Below are 15,411 nucleotides of genomic sequence, written 5' to 3' on the forward strand. Positions count from 1 at the left end.
CTTCTGTCATGACAAAAACAAGTGATTGATTCGTTATCATCCTATTCAGAGTTGGAAGACTTTGGAAAAAACTTTTTTTTTTTTTTTTTTTTTAACAATTTCAACAAAGCTAGTATTAGTTCGAAAGATAAACTGTGTCCGCTCTATAAATAGGCAAATTAATTAATAGGACAATCAATCATTGAAGCTTACACACAATATCTCTAAAACTTTAATTAGGAAAGGTACATACACTCAAACGGAAGTAGCTATAGCCTTTGTTTACTATGACTACTACTACAATAATGATAATAATGATGATGATAATAATAATCATAATAATAATATGGACTCATAACTTATAGTTAGTATAATATTAGAAGTAATATTATATGTAGATGTGAGGTGTGAAAGAATGCCTCTAATGAATTCAATAGCCTAGATTGCCTAATGAATAGTAAAGGAGTAAACCAATCAATCAAAGCATTTGATGCAAAAATAACATTTTATTGTAACAAATGTGATGTATTTTACATCAAGTAAACATTCATAATCGAATAAGAAAACCGATCATTCTCTCAGTGTCACCAACTGTTGCATAGCAGCTCAGAGGATTGGGTAAAACCACAGAAAGGAAATAAATAATACAGTTACAAATATTCAAAAATAAGAAAAATAAGAAAATCATTTTTTCTTAAAAAAAAAGTAGAAATAAAAAACGTAAATTCATTTAGTTACAAAATAATTCTCCAACAAAAGATGGATACAATAAGGCTCACACTTAATTCAGCTGTCTTCCTGCAGTTTCACAGTTGATCGGTGACATTTCTGAAGCAAATGCAATGACTTCTTGAAACTTCAGCCTTTCAAACAATGTTAACCAACAGCTTACTTAACAATCAACCAACAACCAACAAATTTACACCTTATCAAACTGCCAATCAATTAACTTTTGACTGACAAACGAATGACAGCCGAACTGAAATGGTGAAACATAACTCTCAGTCTGTGAACTGGCTGTCGTTGGTTTGAATAACTTACAGGCCAAATGACTGAGTGAATGGCAGCTCCGCTTGCCTCGCATAGGAGGTGAACTGCTGGTAGTTGCATGCCACGGAAACGGTGCCTGCGTCGGGGCTCATCGGCTGGGTCACTCCGCCGTAGGGACACCCGTTGTGGGGTACCAGCACGGGCTGCTGGTGGTGACGATAAGCCCCGTAGGGAGAGTGGTGGAAGTGGGGTGGCGGGCAATAGGGGCTCGGGGAGACGCTGCGGGTGATAACCTGAGCTGTTCGGTATCCGGTCGGCTGGGATGAGCTGGGCTGGCACAGACTCCAGGAGCTGCTCACGTAAGGCTGCAGGTAGAGCGGCTCAGGATAGTCCACGGGGTTCCCGGACGGATAAGGCACGCTGGGGGGTCTGTAGGGTCTCCTCACCCTCCTCCTCCGCCGGTAGTTCCCCTTCTCAAACATATCCTCAAAAGCGGGATCCAGCATCCAGTAGTTGCCCTTCCTGTCCCCTCCGCTCTCCCTGGGCACCTTGACGAAACACTCGTTTAGAGACAGATTGTGTCTGATGCTGTTTTGCCAGCCTTTCTTATTCTTCTCATAGTAGGGGAACTTGGAGACGATGTAATCGTATATTCCGCTCACAGTTTGTCTCTTGTCATAGCTGTCATTGATGGCCATGGCGATGAGAGCCACGTAGGAGTACGGCGGCTTCTCCGGGTTGCCGGTCTCCTCTGCGCCTCTGGGCTCAGACGGGGGCGAGTTGGAGCTGATGTCGAGGAGCTGCACTCCCTGGTCGGCGGGGGATTTCTCATCCGCATCCATTGCTCACGTCTCCGCTGTGCGTCCTGCTGGGGCAAAAGAGCTGCAATCTGCGCCAAGCAAGGCAGCGCTAAGATTGAGTCCGCAGGTGCAAACACTCCGCCCACAGGTACAGGACGCAGCGGTGATCAGCGCCTTTCATCTCGCCGAGTTTCTCACACTGTTTATGCCACTGTAAGAGACATCTGTGCTCCCTGTTTAGGTTGAAGAAGGGGTCACACGACTGTATTGTAGCTAGTCTCAAATATTCTCGCTTTGGAGCGTGGCGATCAAAGACTGGCTTATGTAAACATTTTGTGAATAAAAGTCACTCACAGATGGACACATTGCTGTCCTTTGACCGAGTTGATTTCACACATTTGTTTATAACATAGCAGTTTACGTTAAGTTTGTGTAGGCCTAAGTGTGCACTTAACGGATTATTTCACATTTAGAAATTTGATTTGCCACCACAAAGACAGAAATTTGACGTTCACATAGCCCACTGTTCAGGTCAAATTTGACCCATTTTGACACTTTAAAGCAGTAAAAACACCCTAAATGACATTCTTTAAACCTGACTTTTTATTACTTTTCCCAGATTATACAAAAATGGAAATATTTTAAAATTAGTCTATTTTTCGCACAGCTGGTAAAAATGTTTCCACATAGAGGATGTTCCCGGTCTGATTTGACCCATATTAATTCAAAGGGATTTTAAAGTCACCAGAGGTGGTCAAATCAAGGTACAGGGTGGTTATGGGGAATCTTGAAACAGTGAAACTACAGATTGTCATGTGTGTATTTCTGTCATTGGAGACAGAGTTCAATGGGCACCTTGACACTGTGAACTGATCACGTCCCCAACATATTGCTACATTTGCCAGGGTTTCCACCCAGATGGGCATCTGCACCTGCAAACAAGCCTATACAAAGTAACAAATCAAACCCATCAGTTACCAATTACCATCTGAGCCACTATTTCACTGAGTTGGTGGATCTCTTATTCCAAGATGAAAAACAGGAAGTTGAAGAGAAAGAATTAGAAGATGACAACATAAAGGAAATGGAGGAAAGGTCCTTGTGACTTTCTTTCATGCAAAGGTGACCCCACCTTCCCCACAAGCCAGCCACAGCAGCCACAGCAGCACAGTCGTCTGAACTTTGCCATGATCGGTCTGCAGTCCCACAGTCAGTGAGACTGTCAGTGTCAGTTTTTGTCAGTTTTGTTTTTTTTGAATTTGCAAACCCGTATGTTGTTTTGGTTTATGACTAATACCCTTAGTGCAGAGTTGACTGTGCATAACTGATAGATAAGGAGTGTAGGTGGTTTACAGTTAGTGTTGATTGATGGTTTTAATGGTTATAATTAGACCTGCCATTCAAAAATGTTGTTGTGTCAAACCTTAAGAAAACACTCTTTCTGCTGAAACATTAATGATGATTAATGATTAGTCACCCATGATGATTGATAAGATATATATGGATGCAAAATATATTTGTGGTTCAAAATTTGGTATAAAGACTAATCATAAAGGGAAACTTGAACCGAGTCAAAAATGATCCACTCCGTGCTATGAAGGGTCAGAATATGACCCTTCAAATCAAACTTTTTAAGTTAAGATTGTGTGCATTCATTAAGATTTATTTATTTTTTATTTTTTGGTGAACAGTTAGTCTATTTACGATTGCTATGCTCCTAAAGAGTTAAACCACTTATAAGGTCTAGTCTATTGAAGCATCTGTCCCATCAACTTGCAAAATAAGGGGAAGAAAGTGCATTGTAAATTGTAAAATAAAAAAACCCCGTCTGATATGTTAAGTTGTGAGTGCATGTATTAAGAGATTGTTTACACTGTATTTATTAGGTGTTTGTCCCAAGTTAAATATAAAATAAAATGATTCCGACACACCCACACACACACACACACACACACACACACACAAACACACACACACACACATACACATTATACCCTAGAACTTGCAGGGTTTTCTTACTTCAGACGTAGATGATAGTTGGGTATTTCCATCATTTAGTATGCGACAGGGCAGCAGAGTATTGAGACTTACAGGTATCAGGGCCCGGCATACCACCCACATACAGTGAGGCATGAACAGCAGGCCTGTCTGTCCGCTGAGACTGGTAGATAATGATCACCTGCTCTCAGCAGACAGTCTGTCTCCCCTGAACTGATACGGAAACACAGATCTCAAAAAGTGAGCAACTATTGTGGAAAAGCAACTACAGTATGATTTTGGCAAAGATTAGAGGGCATTTCAAGATGGCCAGTTATCAGTGTTAGTGTATTAAAAGGGAGCCTGCAGGGAGCAAGCGGTAAGGCTCATGGACACCAGGTGTGAGAAGCAAAAATAATAATTTGTTTACAACCTTATTTCAAATGAACAAAGTAAGTAATTATTTAAGAAAATAATTTGAAAAACTTGCACACATTTAACTTAAATTGAAGGCAACTAAAAAGCAACTTAGGACTGAACATAAGTGACCTAACAAAAAGGAGGTTAAAAAGGAGGGGGGGGGATAAACAATTAACTTTATACTACCAATTAACCTTAATACAAACAACGATTTAAGCCAAGAAAGCATTTATAATCACCATCTAGCTGACAAACAAAAACAACTAAATGTACTAAATTAACTGGATCCCAAAAAGCAGACTCCCACCTGGCATTTCGCCTCTTCCGTTTCCTGCTGGTCACAGTATAAGAAGCCATCTTTGATGGCGCAGCATCTTTTGACAATAGGAGGATTCACTGTGGATCCATGAAAAACAATGAAGGTAGAACATCATTTAAAGCAGACAAGAGAGTTAAAGACAGAACATTAACTGAAATAAGTGCACTTAAATGACCAAACAACTGTCAAAAAAGCCATAACGTGTGAAAACAAAAAACTGTATTATGTTATTTCCTGACATGTTTTTATATTAACTGTACTAAAAAGAAAACTACTAACACTGTTTGGTGTCGGCCAGTGGTGTATAAGTATTGGTAACCTTGACCATTCATTTCTTGAATAAAGTTCAATACAAAATCAAGGAGATCATGACTCTTAGTAGTTTTTAAATTTGATCTTTCAATCTGAAAACATGCAGCATTAGTCCATAATAATCTATTAATCCATAATTATGAACTCAGCTGTTATGGATAAGTGTCACTCAGATCCTTAAATATTTTAAACTTAATCTCTTTTAATATTGTTTTACTGCTGTAAAGTGTATTGAAACATCATGATAATTCATAATAATCATGATCTCATGGTCTCCAGTGACACTTATAGTGGTGACATGACAGTGAAATATGAATAAAATAACACACAAAATCTACAATTTTCCATTTGCAGTAATGATATAGTCATAAAAATGCTGATATTTCTCTCAGCAGACCAAAAACTTCATACTTCAAGGATCAAGTGAATAATATTGAAGTCGATAAAAAATAAAGACAAGGAAAGTTTCAAGCCACTGTGTGCTGTAAATAGTCTGATCTGACACTGGACAACTTTGTGCATGTAATTAAAGGAAAATTAATGAAAAAAGCACCATCACAGCTACAGGATGCCCATCATGATGTTCAAGACTCTTTCAAAAATTCAGAGAGAGAGAAAGTCAATGATTCACTTTTCCTGCTTCTTAAGTAAATTATGCTCACAAGCTAAGCAGGAATGAATTCTGTCAGACATGTGTCTCCTGTGCTCTATTACACTTCCATCTCTGATTTCCTAGATTTTTAATATCTAATAAAAATGACAAAAGGTAACTGGACAGCACACTGTGCTTGTTTTTTCCAAGAGAAAGCTAGATTTACCTCCTGATGTCATGTAAGCAAAGCGAGGCGCCACGCTAAACACAATCTGTGTAGTTTAAGCTATCTGAGACTTAAAAAGAATGCAGCAAAACTGCCAAAAACAAAGAGTATGAAGGTTGGGCTTAGATAATATAAGAAATGAAGAGTTACAGCCCTCAAAAAGCCCTCAAGTCTCAGCCAGAAAAAAAAAATTCAAGGCTGCAGCACTGCTTCAAGTGATACAGTCTTTACCTTTAAAGTGATTCACTCCAGTTGACTATAAAATGACGTCTGTTCAGAACATCTCTTAAAGCTTTTCAGTTCTTTTTTTTATTCTCAATGAAATGCACTATTTTTATGAATATCACATCCTACACAGCATTCTCCCACATCAATTAAGGTCAGATTTAAAGATTTTTTTTTGCTTTTTATTTAGACACAAGAATTAAACTATTGAAACAATGAAAGATAAGGCAGATATGGACGCTTCTCTTTCTAGTAAATATGCAAATATAATGTTATCATTCTCTCTATCAAGGAAACTAAACATGATTGGTTGCCTCACTTCCTAAACTAAACCTAAACACCTAGTTCTGCTTTAGAAGACAAGTCATATTTGAACACTGCTGGTATTAAAACCTTAACATTAAATTTCTGTATTGATCTTTTTTTTTTAATTCATCAAGTGCATACATACATATATAGACAATATGGACACACTAATAAATACAAAGGCAACAAGAGATGATATTGGTTTGCAAAACATAAAAGGACACAGAAAGGGAACAAGGGACAGAATGTGAAGAAAAGAAAAGAAATATAAATAAAAGAAATATTTAAAAAATATATAATAAATATACATAAGTGGAGGGTGTGATCTGTTTGGGTTTGGATGAATTTCAGGCGAGTTTCGCAGGATGGATTTGGTTTAGTATCGCGTCCCACACAGAGTTCTCCCGCATCAATTAAAGGCCCTCAAAGCACGTCTCTCAGATCAAATGATTATCAGATTTAAAGTTTGTCCTTGATGCTGGTTATTTATATCTGATGAGCTGTAGTAGCAGCAAAGATGTCACACCCTATAACTCAGTGATGTGCACTTGTGTTGGACAAAACAATCATTTAAAAATATGCTAATTCTGGTCACGGACTGATAAGCTTAGAAAGGAAGAACTTGACAAAGCTGATAAAACTCGCAGCACTATATACACTATTTGATATGCAGTTTATTGAAAAATATCTTAACATGTAATAAATATTGTAAAGGTCCTACAGTGTTTAACAAAAAACATGAATACAAATTTATGTCACAAAGCTTTTTTTCTTCTTCTTTCCTGCTTTATTCATCATCTCACAACCCCTCAGATTTATATTGTGACTTTATGACTTTCCTGAGCCCCAAGGTTCAGAAACACTAAATTAAACTACCTAACAGTGAATAAAGTAGCAAATAAACTAGCTCCGCATTGTGCAGCTACAACAGTAAAAGGTCTCTTATGCATTGATGCATCAATAATAACAATGTACAATAAATTATCAGCCATTCCTCAGAACGAGCACTTTTACTTGATATTTTGCTGATAATACATTTGTACTTTTGCTAAAGTGTGATTTTGAATTAAGGACTTTTAGATTGTTCTATTGGTTATTTTACTTAACTCAAAGATTATAATACTTCCTCCACATCTAAGTTCTCCGTGCACAGGTTTTTGGCATCCTACCAGCAGTTAAGATGAGCGCTTGAAAGAAATAGTGTTGACTTTAAACTTGCTACAATCAGGAACTTCTCTGGAGTCATACCACAAATACCTTTTATGCACAGATGGTGGCTGCACAGCTGCACTCCAGATCACCAGCTCCTTTTAACATATCAGGTGGCTCAACACCTTTTTCTTCCTGCTTGCTGACATGGGTGGAAAACTTGAATGGTGTGTGTGTGTGTGTGTATGTGTGTGTGTGTGTGTGTGTGTGTGTGTGTGTGTGTGTGTGTGTGTGTGTGTGTGTGTGTGTGTGTGTGTGTGTGTATGTGTGTGTGTGTGTGTTACAAGGCTGCAAATGGTCCGATCCTGTTGAGGTTGAGGCAACAGGATACCCTGATGTCTGGAAGTGAGATGAGTGATGCTCAACATTTTCTAAGCTACACATTTTTATTCCTTATAATAATAATAATATCACCACACAGGTCAGCAGATGGATTATTACTGGTATAAAATGGTTGTTTTATTTTTTTCACTTGTGATTGTTATAATTGTTACCTACTTCTATAAGTCAGTTTTGAGTCTCTTCTCTAGTTTTGCGGTGATGTTACTTATTTCTGTTAAACCCATTGGTTGAAAGTAAGTAAGTTTATTTACTCAAGTACAGTACTTCAGTACAATTTTGAGCTACTTGTACTTTACTAGAGTATTTTTATTTTATGCTACTTTGTGCTTCCACTCCACTACTCTACTACATTTATTTCACAGCTATAGTTAATACCTACGTTTCAGATCAATATTTTATATGTAAAATGATCAGTTTATAAATGAACCCTGTTATAGATTAGACTACCCAACAGTTTTTAAATTTACTACCTTGACCTCATTAAAATGTTCTATGGACTATACATGTCAATGAATCAGTGTTAATATTCCATCAATATATACATATATATGTGATAAATATAACCCTCTAAATGGGGCCATTTTGCATGATGAGTACTTTTACTTTTGAGTACATTTTTGCAGCCAATACTTCTACTTTAGTAAGATTCTGAATGCAGGACTTGTAATTGAGTATTTATTCATTGTGGTGTTGCTACTTTTACTTAAGTAAATGTTCTCAGAAGAATCACTGGTAAAACCTCTACAATAGTCTTTTTTCATAGACATTTTATTGACATTTTGACATGACATGGTAGGAAAAGCACAGGTCTTTCTAACGACATTAACAATATTTCTGTTTTATACAAGAAACCCAGTAAGGCAAAACAGTGTGACAGTGAGCCAGCATGCACGATACCAGGAGCCTGAAACTGAAGCAGCTAATTGGCATTCGGCCATCATTCATTTTATTATTTACACCTGTTCTTTTCCTACTATGACATGTCAAAATGTTCTCTGTGAAAAAAGACAGATCACCTCTAATCATCTAAAAACAACATACAATACAAATAAGAAATGGTAAATGATATTCTTCAAAGCTGGCAGGTTATGTGTGGTAAACAAAGGAAATTTATGATTTCATTGTTCAGATACAATTTTTAATAGTGAGGAAAACCAACATGGGTAATTTTGTTATTTTCTGTACGACGAACGTGACAAACCATAAAAAAATTTTGTTTTTATTCTGTGAAATTCAGGTTAATCAGGAAGTAATTACTGAATGAAATCTACTGTATGTGGAAAAATAAACAAGCGTAGTTTGACTGCTGTGGGGACAAGCAGGTATGAAATCTGACTCACCAGGGCACCTGCAAAGCTGTGATCACTGATAAAAGGAAATGACAGTATGTGTTGTGGCTTCTGTCTAAACACAAGCACATGTGACAAACCACAGCCGACTCCTGGACTTACAGTAGTCATTTCAGGCACCACTCCCAGACTTCCCTAATCCACGGATTATAAGAAACCTTGCTCCCTTCTGTTAACTCTGCGTCTCAGTGACAGACCAAACAACACATTTCATCTGATGTGATGGGCGCTCAGGCAAAAGTCAACATAACAGTCAAAACAAGTGGTGCACAATTCATTATGTCAATGTAATACAAAATCATTTGTCTCATTTCACATGTCCCCACTACTCTGGACATGATATAGAAAAATGATGTATGAAGGAAAATTTCACAGGTCATAAATACAGCAATTTCCTTCTCTCCTCTGACACTGCTGGTTGGCTGAATTCCCATGCTGGGTGCGGCGCTCTCTCAGGTGATGAGATACTCGAGTTCCCTGTTCAGTTCACAACGCCACTGACCCGTGCCTCCTCCCACAATGCATCCCTTTGTAGGGTTCTACATGATTGCCTGTCAACCAGCTCTGTGCCAGTCAGGCCATGCAGCACATGTCTCCAGTAAACCACTCCCAACTCTAACATCTACTCCTCTATTGTTTGCACATCATGCCTAAACTGCCAGCAGAGACTCCTGAATGAATAGAAGATGATAATATTGGTGTGTATGATTTCCACCATGTCAGATTTGTGTTATCTGTTGTTTGACATGGGTACTCACATGTAGTTACTTGTGAATGACTGCAAACGTGCCCACTGACAGTTATTAAGATTTCCTCCGAATAGCTGTCTTACAAAGCCGTTATCAATCATGAGCCAATGCATGCCGTCATGTTGGAGACAAAATGTCTCAGTCTCAGGTAAAATAACACTGTTGCACTCTTTTGTCAATTACAAAAATAAGATGTCTGCCAAGATAAACCCAACAAGGATTCCTCAGTGACAGTTTGCATGCTGACAGCTTCTTTGTTACCAGAATGATCACCATCTACAGCCTCGATGTATCATTTGATAGCCTGTTAATGACAAATATAGTGTTTTATAAGCTGCTATTTTTCAATTTATACTTTACACTCTTGCTGACATCGTCATCTTAAGAGACCTGTTATCGCCTCTTATCGAAAAATTACTGGACAGAATCAAGCTGAGAGCTTCCTGTTTGACTTGTTTCCTTCCTCACTCCTGATCAACCTGCTGCCACACGTGTACCCTTGATTTCAAGCTGTTATGCAAAGTTTTTGCAACAGTGTACTCTTGCCTCTTTCTGCAGCTGGGAATACAGAAGCTGATCTCAGATAGCAGTGAGGCTTGTGACATCTCACTGACAAATGATTTCTATCTGCCTCAACTGAGCCTCTCCCAGTTGGCAGGAGCTGTGTGACTTTGGTCAGATCACATTTATATGATAAGACGATCGCCAAATACCAAACTTGCATGAATAATCGCTATGCATGTTCCTGCATGAATTTTCTTTTTGTTGTATTTTTTATTTTGCACAGCAGCCTTTTCAGCTGTTTGGCATAGCTCGCCCAAGCAGTTGGTTAATTCTATTAGTAAAAAAATAGATTTCAGATTGGTTTTGTTTAAAGGAATTAGAATATCATTTCTTCTTCTTGGTTTAAGTCTTAGGTAGGCAAAAATTTCTCATGCACTTACAGAATACGCTTACAGTAATGGTCCATTTGTTACTCTGCTATGCCATCTTGTGGAGGTGAATTGAAAAGAAAACTGTAATTCAGTTCATGCAGATTGTCTCTGTATTACGGATGAAATGCTGAGTTGGAGGGTCAGTAAAGGCCAGAATCGAAGCCCCCTTTAATCTCAATCACAGTGTGACTACATTTGATGAGTGATACATGAAAAATAGGATAATTAAATACAATGAACATGCATCATAAAATGAGACTTTAAGTTTAGCATAACCTCTTAATGTAGAAAATGTTCCCATGTCTCCACCTTAAGTGAATAAAACAAATTCAAATAGTTTCTGTGTTAATATAAGGTAGACAACATTAAACAGTCATTTTCTGGTTCTGTATTTCTAAATTCTGGCAGCAGAGGGCAGCAGATCAACACTCTTCAAGGCTGCAGGAGAATTTGTTTTTCAATTTTTCTGAAACCTGCTGAGTTTGGATTGATTGACATTGAAAACACAAACATTCAGGAACATGATAATAATGCTCATAATAATGTATTTTGTTTTTACAGGTTTATCTTGTGGTATCATACCAGGTGAAGCAGCTCAACAGACACACATATGGCAGATTTTCATGTGTTTTTGCACACTTAAATAGAGAAAATGCAGCAGGTTTATGCCTTTATAATCCCATGCCATGACTCTAAACATAAAAAACAAGGTCCAAAGATGTAGGTTGGATGATCCTTTATGTGTTGATAGACTGTGGGGTGTAACCCGTGAATTAAAAGATCATCAAAACAAAGGGGCCTTCTTTTAACCCAAGCAAAAGTAGGAAGAATGTTTTGCCCGTTACATGGGTTCAGCCATGAAAACACCTCAATGCTTGAAAAATGTCTCGTGTTATGTCCCGTGGTGACTCCATAGTTTTAATGCTGCTTGACTTGGTGAGAAGGTTGGTAAACAACATCCAGCGTTGGACCTGGTGACCCCACGGTTTCTTCATTCCAACACGTCCCGTTCCAGATAACTTTGAAGTCAAAAACAAAAAGAGGAAAATGTATCCCCGGGGTCTATGGAATTCATGTGAGGAACCACAAAAACAACACTTCATCAGGGGCACCATTCAGAACAGTGATCTGCAATATATGGGGGAATTCAAATGAGAAGCATTGTGTGAGGAAAAAGCCAAAGAGATTTGTCTCATCCCTGGCCCCTTTTCTCCTTTCTACCATCCTCCTCATGAGTGACTTTGATGTGGACAAGATGATTGAAAAACAAAGCGGCGTGGCTCGATTTAATTCCAGCGGAGAATAGGTTAGTGGGATGAGTGGGTGGGAAGGGGAATCAAAGGGGGAGAATGCAGTTTCATAAGAGAGACACAAGAAAATCACATTTCAGCCAGTGTATCAATCTGCCAAGGAAAGGAGGGGAGGGTAGAGGAAAGAGGGAGGGTGAGGAGGAGATACAGAGCAGGGTAAGTGAGCGGGGTGTGAGAAAAGGAGCTCCAGTTGATCGCTCTTTAGAAAAGGCCCCCCACTCTCCTGCTGGGTCTTGCTCAGCTCTTGTCCTCCTGGTACAATGCTGGTCGAGCGGCTGCCCCCTCCACCTCTACCCCAGAACCCCACCACCCTCCCCCCCATGTGCCCCCCAACTGCCCTCCATGTGCTGGAGCTACGTTGACAGCCTGGACCCCAGACCCCAGCATATGGAGGCCAGACCAAAGGGCCTGCACTCAATGTGCTCCACAGCTGGGGCTCCGCTGGAGTGGGCAGCCGGACTTCATGCAACCACATATTTGTTACTAACTTTCTTCACCTACACGGTTAAACTTCCTGATTGATGTGAACAAGCTGAAAAATGGAAGAATCACGTCAGTTCACTTCAACCATCTCACTTGCTTCTATGGATGTCCAGCCATGCAGATACTTTTGGTTTTGCTTGAACATGTTTCGACATTTCCTTCAGTTTTCTGCTGCATCTCCAATACAATGAAGGTGTATGGAATGTTATTGAGTAATTATCTATTGAGTAAATAAATTTACAACAGAAAGTCTTCCTGTTACTCTGGATAACCCACAAAACACAATATCAACTGTGACCGTTTCTTTGGAAGTTCATCTCCATAAAATTGGAGTGGAAGCAGATATCTCAGAGATGGATGTCTTAAAACCAGGCAAATAAAACCACAACAATCTGCATGGCTGATACCATTGCAGATATGTAAGAGAATATTTTTTCCATCACAAAAACTTGTGTTGTGTGTACAAGAAGTGGTCAAATCTATAGAATTGTATTTTAAATTCTAGTCCCAAGATCCAGAGGTTGGTAGCCTCTACTGGTAGCTCCGTGATATAGCAGCAACATCTGCGGTTCGATTCCAGCTGTAGATTCGCTACCCCTGTTTCCTATCTTTCTGCACTTTCAAATAAAGGCAAAATACCAATAAATATTCTTTAAAAAAGACACCATGACTCAAACTATGTACCAAGTACACATGTCATTTGCACTGTGATCTTTAATTTTTGGCCCATCCTCAACCCCTCAATTCTGACATGAACTAATGTTGATTCACGGCAGGAATATGTGGCTATTCTGATGCTAATGGCAGCTTTAACCACCTACTTAACCACATAGCCCTCGCTCTCTATACAGCTCCACTCAACCTGATCCCTGTGTGTGTGTGTGAGAGAGAGAGAGAAAGAGAAGGAGAGAGGAAGATGGACAGAGAGTAAAGAGCGGAGACAAAAAAAAAGGGAAAAGCGACAAGATGAGTATGCCAGACGGAAGCACTTGTTCTTAACTTTTACTGGGTCACAATTAAGAATAATACTCAAGTACAGTAGTGCGGTGTTTTACACAAGTAGGAGAGCGAAAGATCACTTCAGCTCAACAAAGCACAGCAGCCACTTTTGTTCATCGTTCTGCATGTTAAAGCTTTGTTTTTGTCACACACAGGATTTTGGGTGGGTTCAAGGTGATTAATGATTGGGGGGCGATTGTGGCCGTTACCTGTCTGGGTGGCTTTAGCTGTCAGGCTTGTGTTGGTGGAGACAAGGGTCACCAGTTAGCGTTATGACCTTTTAATACCAGGGGGATGCTTGCTGCTTGGCCTGGCATGGCACAATACAGTGCTGGAGCAAGGACAGGTGGTCATTAAAACTGCTGTAATCCCCTCCATGAATAGCTCATGGGCAGGAAGACGGAGGGAGAAAGGGAAGGAGAGAGATAGGGAGAGAAAGACAAAGAGAAAGAGACAGACAGAGCAACAGGGAGAGAGAGAGAGAGAGAGAGGTAAGGGTGGGGAGCGTTTGATGCTTAGACCGTGGGGCTCTTTAGCACAGTCTGCGGGCCATGCTTCAGAGCGGATGTGTTAACAGTTTCAGGCTCAATGGAGGGAGAAATCCCCACAAAGGGAGGTGTACAAATATTGTGGGAAATCCGTCCGCTCTTTAATATTTCATGAAGGCCCACAATCTATTCATGGGACTCCATTCCTTTGGAGGGGCCCACATTCAGGCTCACTCCGCAGGCTCAATGGGCAGCCCTTAATTGAGTGCCCGCTCATTCTTCGTCTCCCTGGCAGATTGTTCCCCATGAAAGCCCCTGCCTCTTCATCCTCCTCTTCTTCTCCCTGAGAGTGGCCAAAGAAAAGGGGGCATGCCTTGCTGGTGGTGCATGTGGGAGGGTGAAATAAGTAAAGGGGGGTAGTTGTGGATCAAATATGATAATAGGGCAAGAGGGGATGGTAGTGCGCAGAGAGGTGGGGGTAGGGGGCTAATCCTCGGGGTGGGTGATGGAGAGAGGGCGAGAGGAGGGGGGTTGCATTCCCCCAGATGGCAGGAGTGTGTGTGGTAGGGCATCTGTGGGTGTATGTCTACGGGGAAAGGTCGTGTGTGTGTGTGTGTGTGTTTGTGGGGAGGGTCTGGTTAATTCTACTTGGCACAGAATGAGAGAGTTTGTGTGAATCTTCTTGTCATTTTTGCCTCTATTAGATTAAAAGAGTGGGAAAGATTGTTGGCAAAAGAGGAGCGAATGACACGCCACGTGCAACTTAGATGAACCATGACGAAGTTTAAGAGATGGCAACCAGCCAGGAACAAAGATCCATAAATTTTCATCTTGTGTTTTTCTTTCATTACATCAACACCAACTGCTTGTTTAAACAGACGCGTGTTTTGGTTTCTGCCATCAGTGTGAGGCGACATCTCTATGTGTTTAAAGGGGCACTCCACTGATTTTACACATGTGAAGTTCTGTTCACTTGTCAATAGGAGTACTACTCAACCTCTGAAAGAATCAAAAAGTTTGAAGTTTTTGATGTCATTAGGGTTATCTCAGCTTGAGTTGTATTATGGGAAATGTAGGATGCAGAGCTTTTGGAGCTTGACCCATAGGGACTAAAGGTCAGGATATCCTGGTTTCTGCTACTTTGATTTTGACCAAAAGTGTACTATTGATCACTGGAGTACCCCTTTAAGTGTACTGTTGTAATTAATTTAATTTTAAAAATGCAAGAACAAAATTTGTGTGTGCTCCCGGTATGTGCACCAATTTATCTAGCAAACATCTTGACCCCCAAGTGGTGGCACTTTCAGCATGTCATTCATTTCAATAGCTCATCACCCCAATACACCCAACCATCTTGTCATGGCACTAACTTATATGGTGCCGCTTCAGATAGGAGAGCAA

At 39.8% G+C, this 15,411-nt stretch overlaps 1 protein-coding gene across 1 annotated transcript; it reads right to left on the reverse strand.

The window, feature by feature from the left end:
* Positions 1-504: 504 nt before the first annotated feature.
* On the reverse strand, positions 505-2,461 carry foxl2l (forkhead box L2-like). Its single transcript, XM_042409408.1, has one exon. It carries the CDS (start codon positions 1,809-1,811, stop codon positions 1,017-1,019), a length of 795 nt encoding a protein of 264 aa, XP_042265342.1. The 5' UTR covers positions 1,812-2,461; the 3' UTR covers positions 505-1,016.
* Between the last annotated feature and the right edge of the window lie 12,950 nt (positions 2,462-15,411).

This window comes from Thunnus maccoyii, chromosome 4, assembly GCF_910596095.1.
Source record: "Thunnus maccoyii chromosome 4, fThuMac1.1, whole genome shotgun sequence".
Taxonomy (NCBI): domain Eukaryota; kingdom Metazoa; phylum Chordata; class Actinopteri; order Scombriformes; family Scombridae; genus Thunnus; species Thunnus maccoyii.